Source organism: Heterodontus francisci, chromosome 5 (genome assembly GCF_036365525.1).
Source record: "Heterodontus francisci isolate sHetFra1 chromosome 5, sHetFra1.hap1, whole genome shotgun sequence".
NCBI classification, from domain to species: domain Eukaryota; kingdom Metazoa; phylum Chordata; class Chondrichthyes; order Heterodontiformes; family Heterodontidae; genus Heterodontus; species Heterodontus francisci.
The window spans coordinates 146,524,138-146,547,350 of record NC_090375.1 but is presented as its reverse complement, the minus strand read 5'-3'; the positions used below and the strand labels follow the sequence as shown (position 1 = coordinate 146,547,350).

Below are 23,213 nucleotides of genomic sequence, written 5' to 3'. Positions count from 1 at the left end.
CCCTCTGATTATCTTATATGTCTTTATTAAGTCACCTCTCCTCCTCCTTCTCTCCAACGAAAACAACCTCAAGTCCCTCAGCCTTTCCTCGTAAGACCTTCCCTCCATACCAGGCAACATCCTAGTAAATCTCCTCTGCACCCTTTCCAAAGCTTCCACATCCTTCCTATAATGCGGTGACCAGAACTGCACGCAATACTCCAGGTGCGGCCGCACCAGAGTTTGGTACAGCTGCAGCATGACCTCGTGGCTCCGAAACTCGATCCCCCTACTAATAAAAGCTAACACACCATATGCCTTCTTAACAGCCCTATTAACCTGGGTGGCAACTTTCAGGGATTTATGTACCTGGACACCAAGATCTCTCTGTTCATCTACACTACCAAGAATCTTCCCATTAGCCCAGTACTCTGCATTCCTGTTACTCCTTCCAAAGTGAATCACCTCACACTTTTCCGCATTAAACTCCATTTGCCATCTCTCAGCCCAGCTCTGCAGCCTATCTATGTCCCTCTGTACCCTACAACATCCTTCAGCACTATCCACAACTCCACCGACCTTCGTGTCATCCGCAAATTTACTAACCCACCCTTCTACACCCTCTTCCAGGTCATTTATAAAAATGACAAACAGCAGTGGCCCCAAAACAGATCCTTGCGGTACACCACTAGTAACTAAACTCCAGGATGAACATTTGCCATCAACCACCACCCTCTGTCTTCTTTCAGCTAGCCAATTTCTGATCCAAAGCTCTAAATCACCTTCAACCCCATACTTCCGTATTTTCTGCAATAGCCTACCGTGGGGAACCTTATCAAACGCCTTACTGAAATCCATATACACCACATCCACTGCTTTACCCTCATCCACCTGTTTGGTCACCTTATCGAAAAACTCAATAAGGTTTGTGAGGCACGACCTACCCTTCACAAAACCGTGCTGACTATCGCTAATGAACTTATTCTTTTCAAGATGATTATAAATCCTGTCTCTTATAATCTTTTCCAACATTTTACCCACAACCGAAGTAAGGCTCACAGGTCTATAATTACCAGGGCTGTCTCTACTCCCCTTCTTGAACAAGGGGACAACATTTGCTATCCTCCAGTCTTCCGGCACTATTCCTGTCGACAATGACAACATAAAGATCAAGGACAAAGGCTCTGCAATCTCCTCCCTGGCTTCCCAGAGAATCCTAGGATAAATCCCATCTGGCCCAGGGGACTTATCTATTTTCACACTTTCCAAAACTGATAACACCTCCTCCTTGTGAACCTCAATCCCACCTAGCCTAGTAGTCTGAATCTCAATATTCTCGACAACATTTTCTTTCTCTACTGTAAATACTGACAAAAAATATTCATTTAACACTTCCCCTATCTCCTCTGATTCCACACACAACTTCCCACTACTATCCTTGATTGGCCCTAATCTAACTCTAGTCATTCTTTTATTCCTGATATACCTATAGAAAGCCTTAGGGTTTTCCTTGATCCTATCCGCCAATGACTTCTTGTGTCCTCTCCTTGCTCTTCTTAGCTCTCCCTTTAGATCCTTCCTGGCTAGCTTGTAACTCTCAAGCGCCCTAACTGAGCCTTCACGTCTCATCCTAACATAAGCCTTCTTCTTCCTCTTGACAAGCGCTTCAACTTCTTTAGTAAACCACGGCTCCCTCGCTCGACAACTTCCTCCCTGCCTGACAGGTACATACTTATCAAGGACACGCAGTAGCTGCTCCTTGAATAAGCTCCACATTTCGATTGTGCCCATCCCCTGCAGTTTCCTTCCCCATCCTAAATCTTGCCTAATCGCATCATAATTTCCTTTCCCCCAGCTATAATTCTTGCCCTGCGGTATATACCTGTCCCTGCCCATCGCTAAGGTAAACCTAACCGAATTGTGATCACCATCACCAAAGTGCTCACCTACATCTATATCTAACACCTGGCCAGGGTCATTACCCAGTACCAAATCCAATGTGGCATCGCCCCTGGTTGGCCTGTCTACATACTGTGTCAGAAAACCCTCCTGCACACACTGGACAAAAACTGACCCATCTAAAGTACTCGAACTATAGTATTTCCAGTCAATATTTGGAAAGTTAAAGTCCCCCATAACAACTACCCTGTTACTCTCGCTCCTGTCAAGAATCATCTTCGCTATCCTTTCCTCTACATCTCTGGAACTATTCAGAGGTCTATAGAAGACTCTCAACAGGGTGACCTCTCCTCTCCTGTTTCTAACCTCGGCCCATACTACCTCAGTAGACGAGTCCTCAAACATCCTTTCTGTCGCTGTAATACTCTCCTTGATTAACAATGACACACCCCCCCCTCTTTTACCATCTTCTCTGTTCTTACTGAAACATCTAAATCCCGGAACCTGCAACATCCATTACTGCCCCTGCTCTACCCATGTCTCCGAAATGGCCACAACATCGAGATCCCAAGTACCAACCCATGCTGCAAGCTCACCCACCTTATTCCGGATGCTCCTGGCTTTGAAGTAGACACACTTTAAACCAAGTTCTTGCTTGCCAGTGCCCTCTTGCGTCCTTGTAACCTTATCCCTGACCTCACTACTCTCAACATCCTGTACACTGGAACTAAAATTTAGGTTCCCATTCCCCTGAAGTAGTTTAAAGCCCCCCGAAGAGCACTAGCAAATCTCCCCCCCAGGATATTGGTACCCCTCTGGTTCAGGTGAAGACCACCCTGTTTGTAGAGGTCCCACCTACCCCAGAAAGAGCCCCAATTATCCAGGAAACCAAAACCCTCCCTCCTACACCATCCCTGCAGCCACTTGTTCAACTCCTCTCTCTCCCTATTCCTCACTTCACGAGGAACAGGTGTACTACTCAGGTCTGATCAATGACACAGGCTGGCTGGTCAGTCATTAACAGTTGTCTGGAGTGCTGCATACTTATCTTGCTCAAGTATTGAATTGAGGTCTCTTCTATTTGGCATTGATTTGATTGCTTACATTTCACTTCAAAGTAATTAATTGGGTACAAAGTGCTTTGTACAGTAAGGTGCTAACTAAATATAATCTGTCATGACTAAGTGTTATTTTCAAGCCAACTTGATGCCAAAAGACATTCTACTATCTCTCAACGCTTCCTAAGTAGAGTAATCACTATCCAATCATTAATCAACTGACAAAAGCAGGTTACAACATCCACTCGGCAAACAGCAGATGCTGGAAATTCCTCTCAACAGGCCGAATGAACAGCATAACAACATAAAATGTGCAAGTGGATTACCACCATCTTCATAGCATGGACATATACAATGTCACATCAAACAGTAGGTCCACTAGTTGGAAGTGCAGAGCATCAGCAGCAACTCCTTGCTCTTCTGCATCCAAATCAAGGTAAGCATCACTGGATATATGAACCCATTTGCAAACTCAGCCTCCAGGAAACATCTTGAGCAAACATGAGTTTGATCATCAGATTTATAACAGACATTAGCCTTCCCTTGAGATAGGTCAGCCATCTTGGTGTTCTTGACATCAAACTCCAAAGCACCATTTCCCTCCAGGGTGTCGAATGGGGGTGGGGGGGGGGGGGGTGGGGGGTGGGAATAGCTTCTGAGCCCTCCCTCCCTCTAAATGTTGCTTACGTGCCTAGGAGCGTCAAACAATGAGGGGGAACGCTGTTTTGGACATGCCTTATAAGTTACAAGTTTGTCCTGCATTATATTAACCTGCAATCTGCTGGAAAAGGGAACATTGCTATTCCTGAGTAGTATCAAATCGCTAGCCATGCCCTGAGACTTCAGTTCACTGCAGGCTGAAACATTGTAGGTCAGTAAGAAGGTGATGGGTAAGCATGGCATGGTGTAGGGTATGATATGGACAGCAGAGTTTTAGATAGGCTGAAGTTTGCAGAGCATGGAAGATGGTATGCTGGCCAGGATAGCATTGGAATATTTAAATCCAGAGTCAATGAAGGCATGGATGCGGGATCCAGCTGCAGATAAGGCTGAGTTAGGGACAAAAATGGCTACTGTCACAGTGGAGATCAGTGTGATGGAGAGGATAAAATAGGGTTAATATCGCAGCTTGCGTCAAATAGGATGCCAAGGTTGATGAAAGTCTGATTCAGCCTGAGACAGTTACCAGGAGTGGGGGTAAGGATAATTACCTTAGTTTTTGCAATGCAAAGCTGGAGGAAATTATGGCTGGTCAATGACTGGATGTTGGATAAGCAGTCTGATGGTACGTTTAGTGGAACGACTGAGAAAGATCGTGGACAGATAGAATTAGGTGTTGTCAACATACAAGTAGAGACCAACCTAATGTTTATGGGTGATGTCACTATGGGGCAGCATATTTAAGAGGAAGTGGAAAGACCAAGGATGAAACCTTGCGGGACCCTCGAGGTAGCAGTGCTAGATGGCAACAGAAATCAGTTGTTCTTGCCATGATTGGACAATAAAGAGTGGAACAAAGTGAAACAAAGATTACTATTGAGCTGGACAAGACAGGAGATTTTAGAGAATACTGGGATCGACCATACCAAAGGTTAGAGAGAGATTGAACAGGAGTCATGCACCAGGGTCACAGTCACATGGCATGTCATTCATGACTTTGTTTAAGGCTGCTTCAGTGCTGGAGGATGGATGGAAACCGAATAGAAAAGATTCAAACAAGTTGAAGAGGAGATGTGCACTGATCTGGGAGGTGACATCATGTTCAAGTAGAGAAAAAGGAAGTTAAAGATGGGCTGATAAATTACAAGGGTAGAAGAAGAAGGGGTCTTGAGGGAGGGGTAATGATGGAAGGCATTTGGAAGGCAGGAGCTCAAGAAGACAAAGAATCATTTACAATGTCAACTAACAATGTCAAGAATGGAAATTGGGTGTCCAGCAGTTTAATGGAAATAGGGTCAAGGAAGAATGTAAAATAAAAACAAGAAATGCTGGAAATCCTCAGCAGGTCTGGCAGCATCTGTGGAGAGAGAAGCAGAGTTACCGTTTCGGGTCAGTGACCCTTCTTCGGAACTCCGAAGGTCCAGAGCTCCGAAGAAGGGTCACTGACCCAAAACTTTAACTCTGCTTCTCTCGCCACAGATGCTGCCAGACCTGCTGAGGATTTCCAGCATTTCTTGTTTTTATTTCAGATTTCCAGCATCCGCAGTATTTTGCTTTTATTTCAAGGAAAAATGTGTCTCACATCCACAAGATGAGTTCGGAGAGGCCATGGGAGAGAACTAGACATGGACAGGGGTTCAGGGAAAGGAGAGGGGAGCTGCTGGGCTGTTGGGAAAGGAGAAGATGGGAAGCAACAAACATAGCTGAACAGAGAGGCTTTATGTTGATAACAAAGACATTCATGCTCTCAACCAAAACAAAGGCAGTTAAAAGTGACTATCAGGGGACATCGCTGAAGAACAACTGAAATAGTTTAAAAGATTCATACTTACTGTCAGTGGGATTTTTCATTGGATATGAACGAGTGTAGTTGTCAACACACTGAATAAGCTGTGGGCTAATGGAGGCACAATAGTTTTCAACAGCTTTAATCTGTGACTGCGTGGGAGAAGAATCTGTGCGAAAAATAGCTTGGCAATATTCTCTACAGTTTGTGTGTCGGCCTGCATAGCTGCAACACAGGGATCCCTCTGTAATACAATAAAAACAAATGCTTCAGATATCAATCTAAACAGCCTTATATTGTTTATTTATTCAATGATATTTGAACTAGGGTTGCAACTAAACTGTAATGCTTCAAAGTTCAGTACATTGCGCACCATTACTCAGAAAACATAATTATGATTTCGAAGATACCAGTTGCCCTTGCCATCCACTTTTCATTTCACGCCTCTGCATTACAAGTAAACAGTAGAGAAGAGTGATTCATTATTGCTACAGTTACACTGTAGTATGATGCAAATGAACGATGAGGTGGACAGTGACTTAGAAAACACAGAAAAGTAGTTTTGCTCTAGCTGAACAAAGTGCCATCTCAACTGAACCTCCAGTACTAATTCAGTCCATAATGTATTATAGTCTTCTGGTTTACAAGGCTATTTTACACCTCCTGAAACTTCCCCTCTGAGAATCAGGGAAAGATCTAAACTCTTTTTATCTTTCCATATTACATTATAAACCCAGCACCACTCCTTATGCTTTTTTAATCACAAGAAGTTTCTTATACTGCCTTTTACAATCTTTAATTATTACTCTTGGATTAGATTTGACTTTAAAACATTTCATCCACTGCAGGCTTTCAAGTTATTTAATTAACTAAATTACCATCTGTGCACATCCCACTTTAATACATTTAAAGCAATATTAAAATAACTGAGTATTGCATTCATCATAATTTCCTGGTTTTTAGGGGGAAAAAAATGATCTTACTCTCATTTCTGTTCACACAGCTGAAAAAAGCAGTCTGAAATAAATAAAAATGTAATACGTAAGTTAGTAATTGTAATCACAGGAGGAGTCTGAAGATAATCAGTTTTATACACAAATCTGTCCCTCAAAGTCATTCTCTACCACAACCTCCTTTAAGATTGATGTTAGCCATGGCATCAGGCCAGCCATTGGAGGTGTGCAATAGAGGAGGAAGCTTTCACTTCATCTCTTTCCCATTCCCTTGACCCCCAGCACCAAACAAAAGGAGCATTCCAGTAATGCCTTGTACTCCCTACAGTAGCCAAATAATTAGACAAATGTTAAATTTCCTAGATTGACAAAAAATTAACACATAATATACACTCTATATACATTTTATGAACTGTTAAAATAAACCATTCTTTTAAAAGCTACATAAAGCCTTCCTCCCCCAAAAGAAATAGTTCAGAGCAATATTAAATTATATTTTACAGACATCAGACAAATTTCAATCATTTCAAATTAAAACATTAGAAGTGAATGCCAATGTAACATAGGCAAAATTGGACGTAATTACAAAACAAACAGAATGATCACAGCTATGCAAGAACCAAAATATCAGGTGCAGTTGGAGCAGGACATGGGAATGGCGTCAACAGATGCCTGGGTGGTAAGAACAAAGAGAAGCAGAAATTATATTGGGTAAGAACAGCAACTATTTGATAAAAAGACAGGGCTGCACTAGGGGAGAATGTAGTGATAAAAGACCTCAGAGAGAGAGGGGAGATCTTGAAGCAGTCACAGCCAAGACCTATAAAAAAATATAACCAGTTTAAATCAGTGTAAAAATACACATTAACCTCGAGTATCGACAGTTTAAAAGTGAATACTTTAAAATAATTAATACAATGGAACCATTTCACCACATTCAACATATGATTTAAAAAATCAGTTTCCAAGCTAGCCTCATCAAAACAATTTTACATTGTTTAAAAGATAAACTGTAAAAGGAGTTAAAGGATTTAAGACGACTGCCTGAGAGGTTAAAGTTTACATTTCATATGGGAATAATGGCACAAATATGTTTACACACATCATTTTAAACAGACCACTGCACAGTACTGGGCTGGAGTAAATACTGAGTCCACTAGTGTCAGGGAGCTGAAATAACAGTTGAAATTACAAGGTCTGCCCATTGTTAATATCTTTTCACAGATGCTAGTTTAGCTTCATTACTCGCTTCTGAAATTCATTCGAAATCATATCCATTCTCTAAGTCATCAGCAATCAACGCTTAAAAAAATACAGGAGGAAAACAGAAAGTAGGTATAATTCTTTATAATAGTTTGATATTTAACAGCGTAGCTAATGGGGAAACAGAACACTGAAATAATTTGAGAATCTATAGTTACCTTTCCACCTTTAAGACATAACTGTCTTGATATAACTGCACAAAATATAAATTGAAAAAGATGCTTTCACCATTAGCTGTAGTTTTCCTAACTCATTAAATTAAGTTATCCTGCACATACCAAGACTGCACCTGGAGTACTGTGTGCAGTTTTGGTCCCCTTATCTTAGGAAAGATATTATTTCCACAGAGGGAGTGCAACGAAGGTTCACCAGACTTGTTCCCGGGATGGCAGGATTGTCCTATGAAGAGAGATTGGGGAAACTGGGCCTGTATTCTCTAGAGTTTCAAAGAATGAGAGGCGATCTCATTGAAACCTACAAAATTCTTAAAGGGATAGACAGGGTAGATGCAGCTAAGATGTTTCCCCTAGTTGGGGAGTCTAAAACCAGGGGACACAATTTCAAAATAAGGGGGAAGCCACTTAGAACAGAGATGAGGAGAAATTTCTTTACTCAGAGGGTTGTGAATCTTTGGAATTCTCTACCCCAGAGGGCTGTGGAAGCTCAGTCATTGAGTATGTTTAAAGCAGAGATTGACAGATTTCTAAATACAAATGACATAAGGGGATATGAAGATAGTGTGGGGAAAAAGGCATTGAAGTGGATGATCAGCCATGATCGTATTGAATGGCGGGATAGGCTCGATGGGTTGAATGGCCTACTCCTGCTCCTATATTTTTTCGACAATCATCCCTTTAAGACTTTTCCTGCTGGAATCATTCCCTTTTTTCTTCACCCCATAAAAGGATACATCTAGCAGGTGATCCTCAATTCTTTACTGATCAAAGCAAGATAGCAGAACAGATGAATTAAAAATGAGTAATAATTTAAACATTAATAAGCAGTTAATTTTATTATAAATTTGTCTAAAGGATGCATGAAACCAGCTGTATTTGATGAGGAATTACCAAACCTATCTACTAGAAGATTAGTATAGTTCAAAATGCACTTGGATACAGAGGTGGGAGAATTAGGGTTCTAGAGGGATGTGTTTTGATGGGCCAAAGGTTCTTTTTCTCATCCTTGATTTTTCTTATGCTAAATGCAGGATAATAAAAAACCAATGTGAGGAACCCAGCTAACTCCAGAGGAGGGCCAAGAGGAGGTGTTGATGTTATTTGCTATGAGGAGGATAATACAACAGAATGGCAAATATTGCACTAAAATATGACTAATTAGATTAGATCCTGTAGATATGGTCTTCCTAATCATCTCGAACATAGTTCAAACCGCACATACAGATGAGCAATCTGTTGTGCAAGTTTAGCACGATGCAGTAGCCCGTTTCGTCATGCAGTCTTTTCTATCTAGCTGCTTGTGACCTCAGCTCCAGACTGGAAGTGACCATGAAGCAATCAGGTGAGCACAAGATGCATGAACATACACAAAAACAGTGACAAAGCCCAAAATATGTTTGTTCTCTTTTTGACCTAAGAGCAAGGTGACAGCTTTGAATCTAGCTCAACTTCCACGTACAAAACTTGTATGAAAACTATACCAAAGTTGATAATCTAACATTCTTCCTCACTTATGCAACCTCTACATGAATTATAACAATATAGCAGGCAATTCAGTGGCCTCATAACATCAAAGGCAGTTGAAGCATTGCAGTGTAAAAGTAATTCCAATCTTGAACTGACATATCAAGGTAACAATGATTGATAAAGGAATGAACAATTTCCTTGTTTAATGAATGCCTTTGAATATATCTGAATAGAACACCAAGACCCATGAAGTGCACAGCAGGAAGGTAAAACTTCAGTACCATTAAATACAAAATCCCTTGCATGACAAGGAGGAGGTGGCAAAGATCTCAGCCACTGAAACAAGTTAACCAAAAGCAATATTTTCCACAACTGTTAAGTGCAAAGAGTGATCTTATAAATATCTGTTCAAAATGCTGCAGAAACAAATGGTCTATCTCCCTACCATGAAGTCCAGTAACCCCATAAGTCAAAATAAAATCAAGCATGTATCACAGTATCTAAAAGGTAAGAGAGGATTTCAATAAGCTGTATGCACAAATTGATCACAAATAGGGGTAGCCTGTATATTCTAAGTAGGTGTTATTTGTTTTATTCTTCAAAGAGAACACCCCCTACACACATCTTGAGTTTAGCTAGAACCAGATCATGTTTTTGGAAAACTACATTTTGATGAAAGATCATCAACCTAAAACGTTAACTCTTTCTCTCTCCATAGATGTTGCCTGACCTGCTGAGTATTTCCAGCATTTTGTTTTTACTTCAAATTTACAGCATCTGCAGTATTTTGCTTTTGTACATAAACAGATAACCTCACTGAAAAATTGCGCTTGTCAGTATGCTCCAATGTCAGCTGCCATTGGTAATATTCTTTTGCGATATCTTACTCTCATGCAGGATACTAAAGCTGTCCATGTGTTGGACCCTCAATTTGCTCAGTCAAATGATATATAAAATTAGATTACTCCCTGCTTGGAAGAACACATGAGTGGCAGCACAGTGGGTACAGGATGTCCTATCTCTAGAGTAAAGAGGAACCTACAAAACAGGTAATCAATCTTCTCTTGGTAACCTCCGTGCTCAGCTGCAGGCTGCCCCATTAGCACTCAAAATGAGGCCCTTGAGTGGGAATTAAGGCAGAGACTTCAATCTCTAAAACAGATGAAGCAAAGGTAGTACTATGAAGTACCAATGGTAAAATTTAGTAAAGATGAATGTATAGCTCCAAGATGCAGTATTATGGATATTAATTATGAATACATGTTTTAAAGATAGTCACATGGTAGCTTTAGAGCAGACAGAATCACCTTTTCCAGAACCAGAACATTTCCTGCTAAAGGAAAGATAACAGTGGAGAATGCATTCAAGCAGTTGGCTAGTCCCTGCTTGGACAGGTTTCCAAAGGATTTAAGAGACCACAAAATAAAAATAACGGTTGGATCCAGCAAGTTCTTCCAATGACTCAAAAATGTTTATCCAGTGAGTCATATACATCACAAAGGTTCCTGGCTCAATCCCTGATCAGTGTGAGGTAGCTGATGTCAAGTGTGCTAAAATTAGATTCAGCAACCCTCAGTTAGAGGAGAAAATTGTCCAGAGTTCCTGCTCCTCATCAGTCTCAACTCAACCGTGATTCCCCACAGTAGAATAATTCTGTCAACACTCAACATCGAGACTCACATATCAATAATAGCCATTTGAAAAGAGACTTGCATTTATATAGGGCTATTCATGACCTCAGTCCATCTCAAAGCATTTTACAGCTAATGAAGTACTTATTAAAAGAAAATGTAGTCACTGTTGCAAAGTAGGAAATGCAGCAGCCAATCAGCACAAAACAAGATCTCGCAATCAGCAATTAATTAAATGACTACAGCATCTGTTATTTTAGGTGCTGTTGAGGGATAAATGGTAGCCAGGACACCAGGGAGAACTCCCCTGCTCTTCTTCAAAAAGTGCCACGGAATCTTTTATGCCAATGTGAGGGCCTCAGTTTAACATCTAATCTTAATGAGTGGAACTCCAACAGTGTAGCAGTGTAGTACTCCCTCAGTACTGCATGAAAGTATCAGCTTAGAATATGCAGTCAGGTCTGCGAATGGGGCTTGAACCCACAACCTTCTGACTCAGAGGTAACAATGCTACCACTGAGCATTTTTCGGATGGTGATGCTGAATAACCACTGCCTGTGAAACCATTTCCCATAAGGAGTTAAAGCATTCAAGAGAGTCAGAGAAGCTAGAAAATTGGCGAGATATTAAACCCATTCCCCACCTCCCATCAAAAAAAGGGTTGGATTCTACAGAGGTATTCAGAATTGTGAATATATAAAAGGAGCAATACTCATTGTGGAATTCGCATTCCAGTTCAAAATCTTAACAGGCTTAATAAAACTAGCCCCAACTGAAAATGGGACACTAGCTTCAACAGGAACCCAAAATGTGCCTCAAGCACTGCTCAATTACAGCAACAAATTAAGTAAGGCTAATGCTGGTACCTTACCAATCTCATGAGCTGAAATCAGAGCAACATAAAGTGCAGCCATCCATGCCAAAAGTTCTGAAGTGCTTAAGATGGAGCACCAAACTGAAATCTCAATTTGGATGAGTGGATAATGGGATTTAACTTCTAGGTGGCTTTTATGAAACATGAGATTCTCTCCTAACAAACCTGGTGCAAGCGGGTCATGGAAGACAAAGTGCAGTGAGATGGACATGGATGGAGTTGGGTTTCAGTCATCAGCTTAAGATATTTCAGGCTCTCAAAAATAGAAGGACAGAAGACATCACTGCACAAATTCATTTCATTTCACATTGTAAGTGTAGCTCATGAATGGTTTGCAGCAGGGAACCAAGATGTCCAACAATCAACACACTTCCGGTGAAAAATCACTGGATCTAGATGTGGAATCCAACCTTGACAACTGATAGAGGTTTCCCCTGGGAGATAGTGAAATCCGACAAACAGTATTTAATGTAGGATACCCAATAAAACAGTTTGCGAATTCACTAGCCACATATTCTGATTTTCTGTACAATCCTGAGGATCAGAGGAAATGCTGGAAACAGAACATTCATATACTGTCCAATCTCCATATTGACTTGTTCTGTAGTTGTGTAGAAACAATGGGTATCTGTACCTAGTCACATGAATAGTTTTAACAGTGACCAAGTATGGAAGATTATCTGGACCACCCCAATGATGTTCATGAGGTGAACCACTTAAATATTAGAAGACAAACTGCAGTTGAACCACTTTCATTGGTAGCTACAACAGAAAGTTGAGCTAAAAGTGCCTGGAGTAACAAGATTGAATGGTGATTTCTTGGTGTTACTGCGACCATCCAATAATATGGAAGGACTACCTCAGGAAGTGTAATTACCTTTCTTGATCAATTTGCCCACATTTTGAGGTCCAAGATGGGATGGGATGCACCAACCTTTTGAGTACCACAAGGTAGAATGAGTAAGTTACTGATCAAAATGAACAAACTTGATTGCTGCAAGCAACAGACCATCTATCTCAGTTGCCACTGTATCACCAATCATATGGGAACAATCTTTGACAGCACAGGAACCAAGATGGGCACAGCCCCCTGACCTGTCCATTTTTTGACACAGAGCCCAAGGTACTGGGTGTTGATGTCTTCAATGTGTTGAGTGTTTCCATTTTTATTAAAATTTGGAATCTATATTTTTAAACTGAAGAGGCAGACCTTTGGGTGTTTTGTTTTGAAAAGTTCAACAAAAGTTTAACCAGTAAATAAGTTTTTTTTTACTGGAAAGTAGGTTATTTCAAGTAAACATCACTGGGGGGGTTTGACTTAAGAGCTATTCTTTGTTGTGACAAGAGAAAATTTATGATTCGCATGAGACTTGCCTGGAAAAAGTTTTGGTTTCTGGACTAAAAAGAGTCAGTTGGAATTTGATATATACCTGCCAGAAGTTCAGAAGAAAACTGTTACCTCTCTTTGAAGAATCCCTGCTCTTGAAAAGCAAAAGCTTGCATGAAATTGTACTGTTGCCTCCTGTATTTTTGAAGACATCCTGAGTGTTTGCAGAAACCTTACATCTTTAAATGAACTTCGCACCGAATGTGAGAATACTGAAGTTTCTGTTGCTGCACATCTGCTGTAAGACCTATGTGAAGCCTTTTGCAGTTGAATTTCTTTGACCCCCTTACCCAAACAGACTGTTCATCAACCTCAGCTGGAAAGATTCCTAGTGGCAGCCAACTATTCGACTTTGGGGCACCTTGCCAAAACAAAGGACTTCCATATTCAGTAAAAGTTTTTTTTTAATTCCTTCTATTTCTTTGTAACAGCTCTAAACAAAAATCCTTTTTTTCCTGGTTAACCGGTTTTTGGATGTATTTGCGCGTTCGTGAGGGCTAAGATAATAATATGGGGCTTTACTATTTCAAGTCACATCTACATTTACTTCATTATTGGTTAAGACTTGGTTTATAGTAAATGGATAATTTTGTTATTAAAGAAACCTAGTTGGCGTGCTTTATTCTGGGGACAAATAGAGCATCTAATTGACTGTTTCGGTAAGTGGGAAAATTTGATATGTTGTCACCTGTGGAGAAGTGGGACTGAATTAACAGTGTGCTCCTCCCACCTCGGCTGTAACAAATGTGAGCTGCTGCTCCACACTGAAAAGTGTTGCCTGGATCAGTGGCAACTGCAACTTCTTGCAAATCAGTGTTTAGAGTTGCATCAGTCATTACAGTTGTTAAATGCCACCAAACAAGAAAAATTAACAAATCACAAATACTGCAAACAAAATGTACCATTTTAATAATCAACAGACCTTGTAACATCAACACAGGGATGGGAGCCCAAAGCATACTGTGGACTTTATACTGAAAGCCTGGAACAAAGTAGTGAAATGTGCCCAGACAATTAAACCTTAATCCAGTCGGGGAAAAGTTAACCAATGCTCTGCAAAACCTCATATTTCTCAGGAGTGCTCTATCAGTTTTCTTGGTGAAACAATGGCTAAAATAACGGTCATCTTTCCTTCTGTGAGCTAGTGAGTAATAGGAATGTGTAAAGAAATGGGCCGAATGTATGTAATGTAAGCATTCCCATTCCTGGAGCTTGATAGGCCACCTAGTATTATGGTTCAACTATTCCTACAACTCATTAGCTTGTTTTCAAATATTGCTAGGAGAATTACATCTGGCTAACATCATTCGTTGAAAATCCAAGTCATCTCACAACTGAGCGCCCATTTACGTGACTGTACTTTTCCTTCCGATTTTTGCAATACTCCAAGCATTTTCTCAGATTCTGAACTCAGATTGGCTGAGTGAGTTAATAACTTAAAACTAACAATTCCCCTGGGCCAGCTGGTATAAATCCAGAGATACTGAAAGGGATGAAAGAAGACATTGGTCAGGAACTGGCTATCTGTATGTTCAAATCAATGAGCCTTGTTAAGGCTCCTCAAGGCTGCAAAATGACTTTGTACAATGAAGGTTTCATCAGAATCAAAACAAAAATGCAATCCATTGAATGAGGCTGTAGTTGTTTTTCTCCCTTTGAGAATCTGTCAAATTAAAAGTGCACAGCAACAGCACACTGATCATTGTCCCTACATTTATTGCACAGAAGGCGGCTATTTGGTCCATATGTCTCTGCCAGCTCTTCCGTGGAGCTATCCAATTAATCCCACTTCCCTGCTCTTTCTACATAGCCCTGTAAACATTTCCCCTTCAAATATTTATCCAATTCTCTTTTGAATGTTACTACTGAATCTGCTTCCACCATCCTTTCAGACAGTTCTTTCCAGACCACAACAACTCATTGTGTTAAAAAAAAAGTTTCCTCATGTCACCTCTGGCTCTTTTGCCAATCGCCTTAAATCTGTGCCCGCTGGTTACCAGCCCTTCTGCCGCTAGAAACCGTTTTTCCTTTTTTGCTTTATCAAAACCATTTATAATTTTCAACACCATTGTCAAATCTCTTGTCTGAGGAGAAAAACCCAGCTTCTCCAGTCTCAACATAACTGAAGTCCCTCATCCTTAGTCCCATTCCAACAATCTCCTCTGCACCCTCTCCATAGCTTTGACATCCTTCCTAAAGTGTGGTGCCCAGAATACTTCAGCTGAGGCCTAGCCAGTGTTTCATGTAAGTATAGCATATAGATGTATCTGAATTAAAAGAAGCAATCTACAGGTAGGTCACTGAATAAGTGTCACTGTTTAACACATGTAGACAACACAAAACCGTACTTTCCCCAGAGTTATTTAACACAATGTAAAGCATCAGAGAAACTGATTCACAACAGAAAGCTCAATAAACACTGCAGATGGAGGTGAGCAAGATGAACCTGTTCCAATAGCATCTCAAATCCATACTCATTTCAAGAGAATAAGGGATTACATGAAAAAAATGCATGCACACCACTTCCGCCTTTAGAAAGTTGTAATAAGGGTCCACAAAATGATAAGTGTGCAACTGTCGCACTTTATTTTTAAATATTTCACTCATAGCGTATTTCACTTTGCTGTACTTTTCAGCTCACTTACATTTTTTTTTACTCTGTTTGAACTGCCCTTCAAACGTACATGCTGTAGTAAACTATATTTATTGAATGGGCAACAGAATTGTCTGATTAAGTGATTCAAAGCCCTGCAGTGCTTTCCATGTACCCACATTTAAAAATGGTGACAAAATTAACAGACAACCAGTTACCCGTCAGCCGAACATCAGTAACAAGTAACAAAATGGAATAACATAGCCAGCATGGAATTAGGAGGGGTAGATCTTGCCTATCTAGCCTTCCTTAATCTTTTGAAGATACAGTTAAAAGTGGTAAATGCCACTCCGAGTGACATAATTCAATTGGGCTTCCAGAAAGCTTTTGACAAAGTTCCACATCAATGACTTTAAGGAGTTAAAAGCTGCAGGAATCCAATGAGGAGCAGGAAACTGGATAATAAATTGATTAAAAAGTGCGTGAGGCATTCCATAAACAATTAGATGGTGGTGGGAGGGGCAAGGGGCAAGAGAAGTGTTGAGCAGAGTAATAAAGGAGTACTGCTTGGATCCTATGGTCTGCACTCTACATATAAATAAATTGGATAACAAATCCAAATTTTAGCTGGTTAGATTTAATGAAAAACTAAAGAATATAGAAAAGGATTTTTGAAAGAATTTAGACTGGTTCTGCAATTGGGCAGAAAAATAACCATTGCATTTTACAGCAATATAAAGGTAAAGCATCAGATTTTTAAAAAAGGCATCATAGAATTATAGGCCCTGATATATACAAGGAGGTGGAGATGGTGCGGGGAAACACGGCAACATAGAAAAATTGCAGCAAGCCCAGAAACAAATTGCAGAACCACAATTTTTTCTTCCATTTCCTGTCTGGCAACCAGCCAAATTGACAGTCCGACCAGCTGCCAGGCAGGAAAACCACTGGGGACAGCTCCTGGCAATCAGGAGGAAGAGAGTGAGAGAAATTGGGGGTGATGTGGGGGGGAAGGGATGCAATCACAGAAGGGGAGAGGGACAGGCTATGAGCAGAGGACAAGAGGCCAAAGGTTTCCTTGATGGACTGAGGAAACCACTCCTGCCCTCTCCTGGCACACAAGGATTGCTTTTAAAAGGCATTTCTTGAGCTGACAATTCCCATCCTTTTTGCTACCAGGTTTCTTGAGCTCTGGCAAACCTGTGCGGCAACTGTTAAATTTAAATAACACTGCTTTATTTTCTTATTGCTTTATTATACAGACCTCATATTCCTTCCTGCAGCTCTTAAGATCATTCTTTGAAGAAGCCTAAAATAAAACAAAATAGTGCAGATAATGAAAAATATACACTGCAGAAAATGTAAAATAATAACTTCTATGAATATAGGAGCATAGCGGTGTATGCATACTGGCTGCCATGTTGCCTACAACTGACTGCAAAGTACTTTGGCATGTCCCATGGTAATTGTTACGGATAGGTGGACAGGGGTATGGGTGGTTCTCACTGTTCACCTCGCAATTGTGTTTTGGGAAAATGATGTGTTAGCCCCCAAGAGTCTTTCGGGTCAAACAAACAGACAAATGACAGGTTTTCTTGTAGATAAAAAAAAAAATATTTATTTTTACACAATTCCCAAAATGATCGCAACCTCACCCACGCATATATTCACTCATGTACACATACACAAGAATAGATAGAGAGAGAAAAGGAAGTAGCTTAAAGATCAAAGTGAGGTAGGTGTGTGTGGTTTACAGTAAGCCTGTTCTTTTCAGAAGGGCAGTCTCGTTTAAAGGTGCAGGCCTGGGTGTTTATAGTCTTGAACTTGAGCTGTTGTAGATTTTCTCAGTTAAAACATCAGACTGGAGGCAGTAGTCACTTTAAGTACTCTGCTGCAGCAAGCTGAAGTGTAGAATTAGCAGCAGGGCTTCTTCCCTGCTTGGCTGGATCTCCTTCACAGCACTTGGCTGGATTGCTTTCTGAAGGTGTTGGCTTGATCTTCCCCCATCTCCAGAGGGTTACCTTTTTAAGGTAAAAATTCATCACATCAGAGGTTCTGTTAAGAGACACATGGCCCTCTCCCCTGGTGTGACAATACAATGGACCAGGATGTAGAGTCCATTGCTACTGATTGATGCCTGAACGGGGACCATTTTGTTAACACAGTGCTATTTAACACCTATTTAATTTTGGTTTGGGCTGCAAATCTGTCAGTCTCCAGAATCCTTCACTTGTTCATTCATGTCAATACGAGCTATTAATATGAAATAGTGCTCTTTTCAATTTCAAAGGGTTTCCTCCCAGAACTAGTTCAGACAAGGTTAACAAGTTCCATCCTCATAGATGGATTTGTAGATTTCCAGTACAGGAGGGATCACGTCACATTTGGACTGTGGTACAAGAATCCATGTTCTTCTGGTTTGGTTTAACAGTTGACTTTTTATTTTATAATTCTTTCATTTCATTGTTTATTTCATCACGGCTTAATCGTGCATAACATCATGGAAGGCATTATATAATGAAAAAAGACTTGCATTTATATAATTGATTTAAATGTTTGTTCCAGGCAAAAATGCCTCTAGTACTATGCACGCATCTCCTTAATTTCACAGATTATAAAGCTCACATTTAAAATAAATCATCTGTTTTATGCTATAGCATGAACATACTTTTAGCTTGTTTAAATCTCATACAATGGCCAACTTCCACAGTTTAATGTTTAGAATCCAATCAACCACTTTGTCATGCACACAGCACCCAAAACAAAATCTCACTATAATGTGCAATTAAGCAAAATGGATTTACACACTTTCTTTCAACAAATTCCTGCCCAAAGTTGCCACTCTACTGGCATTTAAAAGCTTGTTCATGGTTAAGTTTCAGGAGAGCCTTAAAGGTGGACAGGCAGGAGCTTATTAATTACCACAAATCAAAATCACAGGTGTTCATCCTCTAAATTTCAAGGATGCCCCTTGCTGGTGATCTTCTGTAACCAAGCATTGCTTGGTGCAAATCATTATAATTCCACGGCCATCTGGTTACACTGCGTCTGGGAAGCAAAGACAATACTAGCTACTTGGGGTCTAGTCCTCAGTGTTCTACAGCAAGAGTTTCATGCAACTGGTCCCAGCCTAAAACTGAGGCCTACAAGCTCCAACAAGCTACAAAAGGATTGTTGCTAACTAGCATAGTCATTTAGATATGAGTAGCTCAGATGAGTAGCTCAGGCGTTCTGGGCTTCGAAGAAATTACTCAAAGGTGGAGCTTCAAGGCCTTCATAACTTCAACTATATTTTACCAAAGATTATCTGAAGTTGCCACAAACACAGCCAATTTGGCAGAGAAAGGTTTTCTAAGGCACTGCACCTATGTCTGCGATGTACACTGCAGCATACTGCTACAGTAAAGTGCCCCTGAGACAGCCTTAGTTCAACAGAAGAGACTGGTGGTAGAGAGAGATCCTTAACAGCCTTTGCAACAGCGAAAACTATGAAGTCTCTGGTGAGAAGTCAAACCAGTGCATTTGATGGCAAGCAATGCAGATTTACACTAAGTTCTGCTGGGAGGTAACCCTACAACTAGCCCAGCTATCTGAACAGTATATCAGGACGGTCATATCTCATCTCGAGGGCTGTATTATTCACATGCCTTGACAGCACCGAAAAAACAACTACTTAACGATCAGCAATCTTGCCACAGATCAACAACTGATACAATACCTTACACATATTGGCCCACATTCCCACGCCAGCAATCCAAACAGAAGGGGCATGACAAATTCTAAGGTGGCAGGATGGGATCTTTAAGACACTGAGGAAGTATGCTATTGGATGTATTGAATTCGAGCTGTGCCAGTTGAATCCTAGCCACATTTGTTTTAATGAGTCAAATAGTTTGTCATCCTGACCAAGCTACGCTAGCAGATCAATATTATCCTTCTCCTCTTGCGCTATTTACCTGCCAGTAGCAAAGCCATTTCTATAATGCAGTCAACAAAGCAGGGCACACTGCATCACAGTGGTGCAAGGCAATGAGATCTATGATGAGTTACAAGGTCTCAAATAGGAGTAGATAAAGCAAAAGCAAGTGCATGAACACAAAGTACCCATACATCTTCCAAGAATTGATGGACATGACCAGAGTGCAGACTACACTTCAAAAGTGATTCACTGATTGTGAAGCACTTTTTGGATAGTGTGAGGACATGATAAAGTGCTGTTTCATCTTGTTGGATAGGAAAGCAAATTTTTACTCCCTAAAATCAAAACAGCATTTTTGTTCTTCCCTAAATCACTACGCTAAATCCATACACAGCTGAAGCACATTACCTGCTTACATGCACGTCGACATTCCACAGCAATGGCCAACTCACAACACCCCAGGCCAACCCAGCCTTCAGTCTTCTTTGATGCTCCTATAAATTGAATCCAGAAAACTTTTAGATTTGATGACTGATTCTCTTAAAGAAAAGGACTGCAAAGTAACTTAAAAGAAAAAAATTCTTACATTTGATTTTCATAAACATAGTAAGATAAATAATAGTATTCTAAGCATAGTAATTTCTGTGATTTTAAATGATTAGTTGACTGCAATAATTTTTGACTTCTGAAATTACACAAAAAGAATTTGTGTATTTTATTTTCATCTAACATTTTAAATCAAACGAGAAGGTGAAGATTTGCGAGAATGCAGGTAGCATAGTCATACAGTACAATATCCAATTACACTTTGTGGCGAAGTAAGTTTCACTTTGCAATATTCTAAACTTGCACTGCCCAATGGCTCAACAAAGATGTAAGTGATGTGGTACTGAGCTATACAAATTTAAGAAGGTCCCAGGATCGATCCGTACTCTAAGCCAAGTTACTGAGGCTACTACAATTGCCATCAGTGTCCATAGGCCGGAAGAAGTCCGGATCACCATCCAGGAGCTCGTGGTGGAAAGTGCATGTGTGAATGTTGGCCAAGAGGATTAAAAAAAAACAAATCCTGACCTTAGCCAGCTCTCAGAAGGCAGGAAGAAAGACCAAATAAGTTTCAATCATACAGCTTCTGATGCTCAACATCAGAATAAAATTGCCAGTGCCCTGGAAAATCATGCTCCACTATGTCAGCCACGGAACAGTGCATTACAGCTGGGGAGGAAGGGGAGTGAATTAGTGATTGCAGTGGAAAACACCAACAAAGGCTGCTGAAGCAATGCTATGAATTGCATGGGTAAGGTTCAACTTCACACCATTTGTGAAATGCTTTGTGTCAGTAATTTTTTTAAATAAATTATTAGACATGTAAACACAACATTTATACAGTCATGAAACCAGGATGTTATACAGCATGAGTAAATTACCCATCATACTAAAACTAAAACTAACCTTCCGAACATGTACTTTGGCAATAAACCACAATGTCTGGTCAACATAACTACCATGCTACTTGTACAATACTGTTAAATGCACAGAGTCCCATTTTTGGAATACATTAAAAGGTCTCGATCTACAAAGATGTATTTTAATCATACGGTTACCTTAAATTCTTACAATGATGCACATCCTCCACACACCAATATGAGAATAGCTTAAATTGAAAAGTTCTGGGGCTGTACATGCATATTAAAATGTTTGTGACATTGCAGATAAGCATACGAACATACAAATGAACTTGTGAATTAGGAGAAGTAGGCCATTTGGTTCCTCAAGCCTGCTCTGCCATGCAATAAGATCATGGCTGATCTATTTGTGTTTCGAATTTCACATTCCCATCTACCCCGATAAGCCTCGATTCCCTTGCCTAACAAGAATCTATCTACCTCCGCCTTAAAAATATTCAATGACCCCCGACTCCACCACCTTCTGAGGCAGAGAGTTCCAAAGTCACACAACCCTCAGAAAAAATTTCTCATCTCTGTCCAAAAAGGGTGACCCTAATTTTAAAACAGTGCCCCCGAGTTCTGGACTCATACACAAGAGGAAACATCCTTTCCAGATCCAACTTGTCTAGATTGTTCAGGATCGTATAAACTTCAATGCAGACTTCCCTTCGCTCTTCTAAACTCAGTGAAAACAAGCCCAGTCTGTCCAACATTTCCTCATAATACAACTCACTTATTCCAGTTATTAATCCAGTAAACCTCCTCTGAACCGCCTCCAATGCATTTATATCCTTCCTTAAATAAGGAGACCAAAAACTGCACACAGTATTCGAGATGTGGTCTCACAAATGCTTTGTATAACTGAAGCATAACAACCTTACTTTTATTTTCAATTGCTCTTGTAATAAAGGATAGCCTTCTTTATGACTTGCTGTACTTGCAGACTAACTTTTTGGGACTCATGCACTAGAACACCTAGATCCCTCTGCAATTCTGAATTTTGCAGTCATTCTCCATTTAAGTAATACTCTGCTTTTTTATTCTTCCAGCCAAAGTGAACAAGTTTACATTTCCCCACATTATACTCCATCTGCCAGATTTTTGCCCACTCAACCTATCTATATCAGTCTGCAACCTCCTTATGTCCTCTGCACAACATACCTTCCCACCTATAATAAAAACAAGAAATGCTGGAAATATTCGGCAGGTCTGGCAGCATCTGTGGAGAGAGAAGCAGAGTTAACGTTTCAGGTCAGTGACCCTTCTTCAGAACTGGCAGATATAAGAAATGTAAAAGATTTTAAGCAAGTAAAGTGGGGGTGGGGCAAGAGATAACAAAAAAGGTGTTGAAAGGATAAGGTTACAGAATAGCTGACCAGAAGGTCATGGAGCAAAGGCAAACAATATGTTAACGGTGTGCTGAAAGACAAAGCATTAGTACAGATAGGGTGTGAATGGACTGAAAACAGAACAGCCACAAGCACAAACATGAAAAAATAACAGTGGGTAGGCACAGTAGAAACTTACTGAACAAACTAAAATAAAATAAACACAAAAAAGAAGAAAAGAATAACTAAAAATAAAAGTAAAATGGGGGGCCCATCATGCTCTGAAATTATTGAACTCAATGTTCAGTCTGGCAGACTGTAGCGTGCCTAATCGATAAATGAGATGCTGTTCCTCGAGCTTGCGTTGATGTTCACTGGAACACTGCAGCAGTCCCAGGACAGAGATGAGAGCACGAGAGCAGGGGTGTGTGTTGAAATGGCCAGCAACTGGAAGTTCGGGGTCATTCTTTCGGACCGCAAAGCGGTCACCCTGTCTGCGTTTGGTCTCCCCAATGTAGAGGAGACCATATTGTGAGCAGCGAATAAAGTATACTACATTGAAAGAAGTACAAGTAAATCGCTGCTTCACCTGAAAGGAGTGTTTGGGGCCTGTGAGAGTGAGGAGAGAGGAGATAAATGGGCAGGTATTATACCTCCTGCGATTGCAGGGGAAGGTGCCATGGGAAGGGGACGAGGTGGTGGAGGTAATGGAGGAGTGGATCAGGGTGTCGCGGAGGGAACGATCCCTTTGGAATGCTGACAGGGGAAGGGAGGGGAAGATGCCTTTGGTAG

The 23,213-nt window shown here is 40.5% G+C and overlaps 1 protein-coding gene across 2 annotated transcripts in view; it reads right to left on the bottom strand.

Moving 5' to 3' along the window:
• Nucleotides 1-23,213, bottom strand: part of reck (reversion-inducing-cysteine-rich protein with kazal motifs) — a 223,797-nt gene that overhangs the window by 97,707 nt on the left and 102,877 nt on the right. For both annotated transcript variants that reach the window (XM_068032209.1, XM_068032210.1), the window contains 4 exons: nt 20,054-20,139; nt 16,991-17,035; nt 6,366-6,399; nt 5,429-5,626 (listed from right to left, as the gene is read on the bottom strand). In XM_068032209.1, coding sequence (XP_067888310.1) covers nt 5,429-5,626; nt 6,366-6,399; nt 16,991-17,035; nt 20,054-20,139 — 363 coding nt within the window. The remainder of the gene's footprint in view (nt 1-5,428; nt 5,627-6,365; nt 6,400-16,990; nt 17,036-20,053; nt 20,140-23,213) is intronic.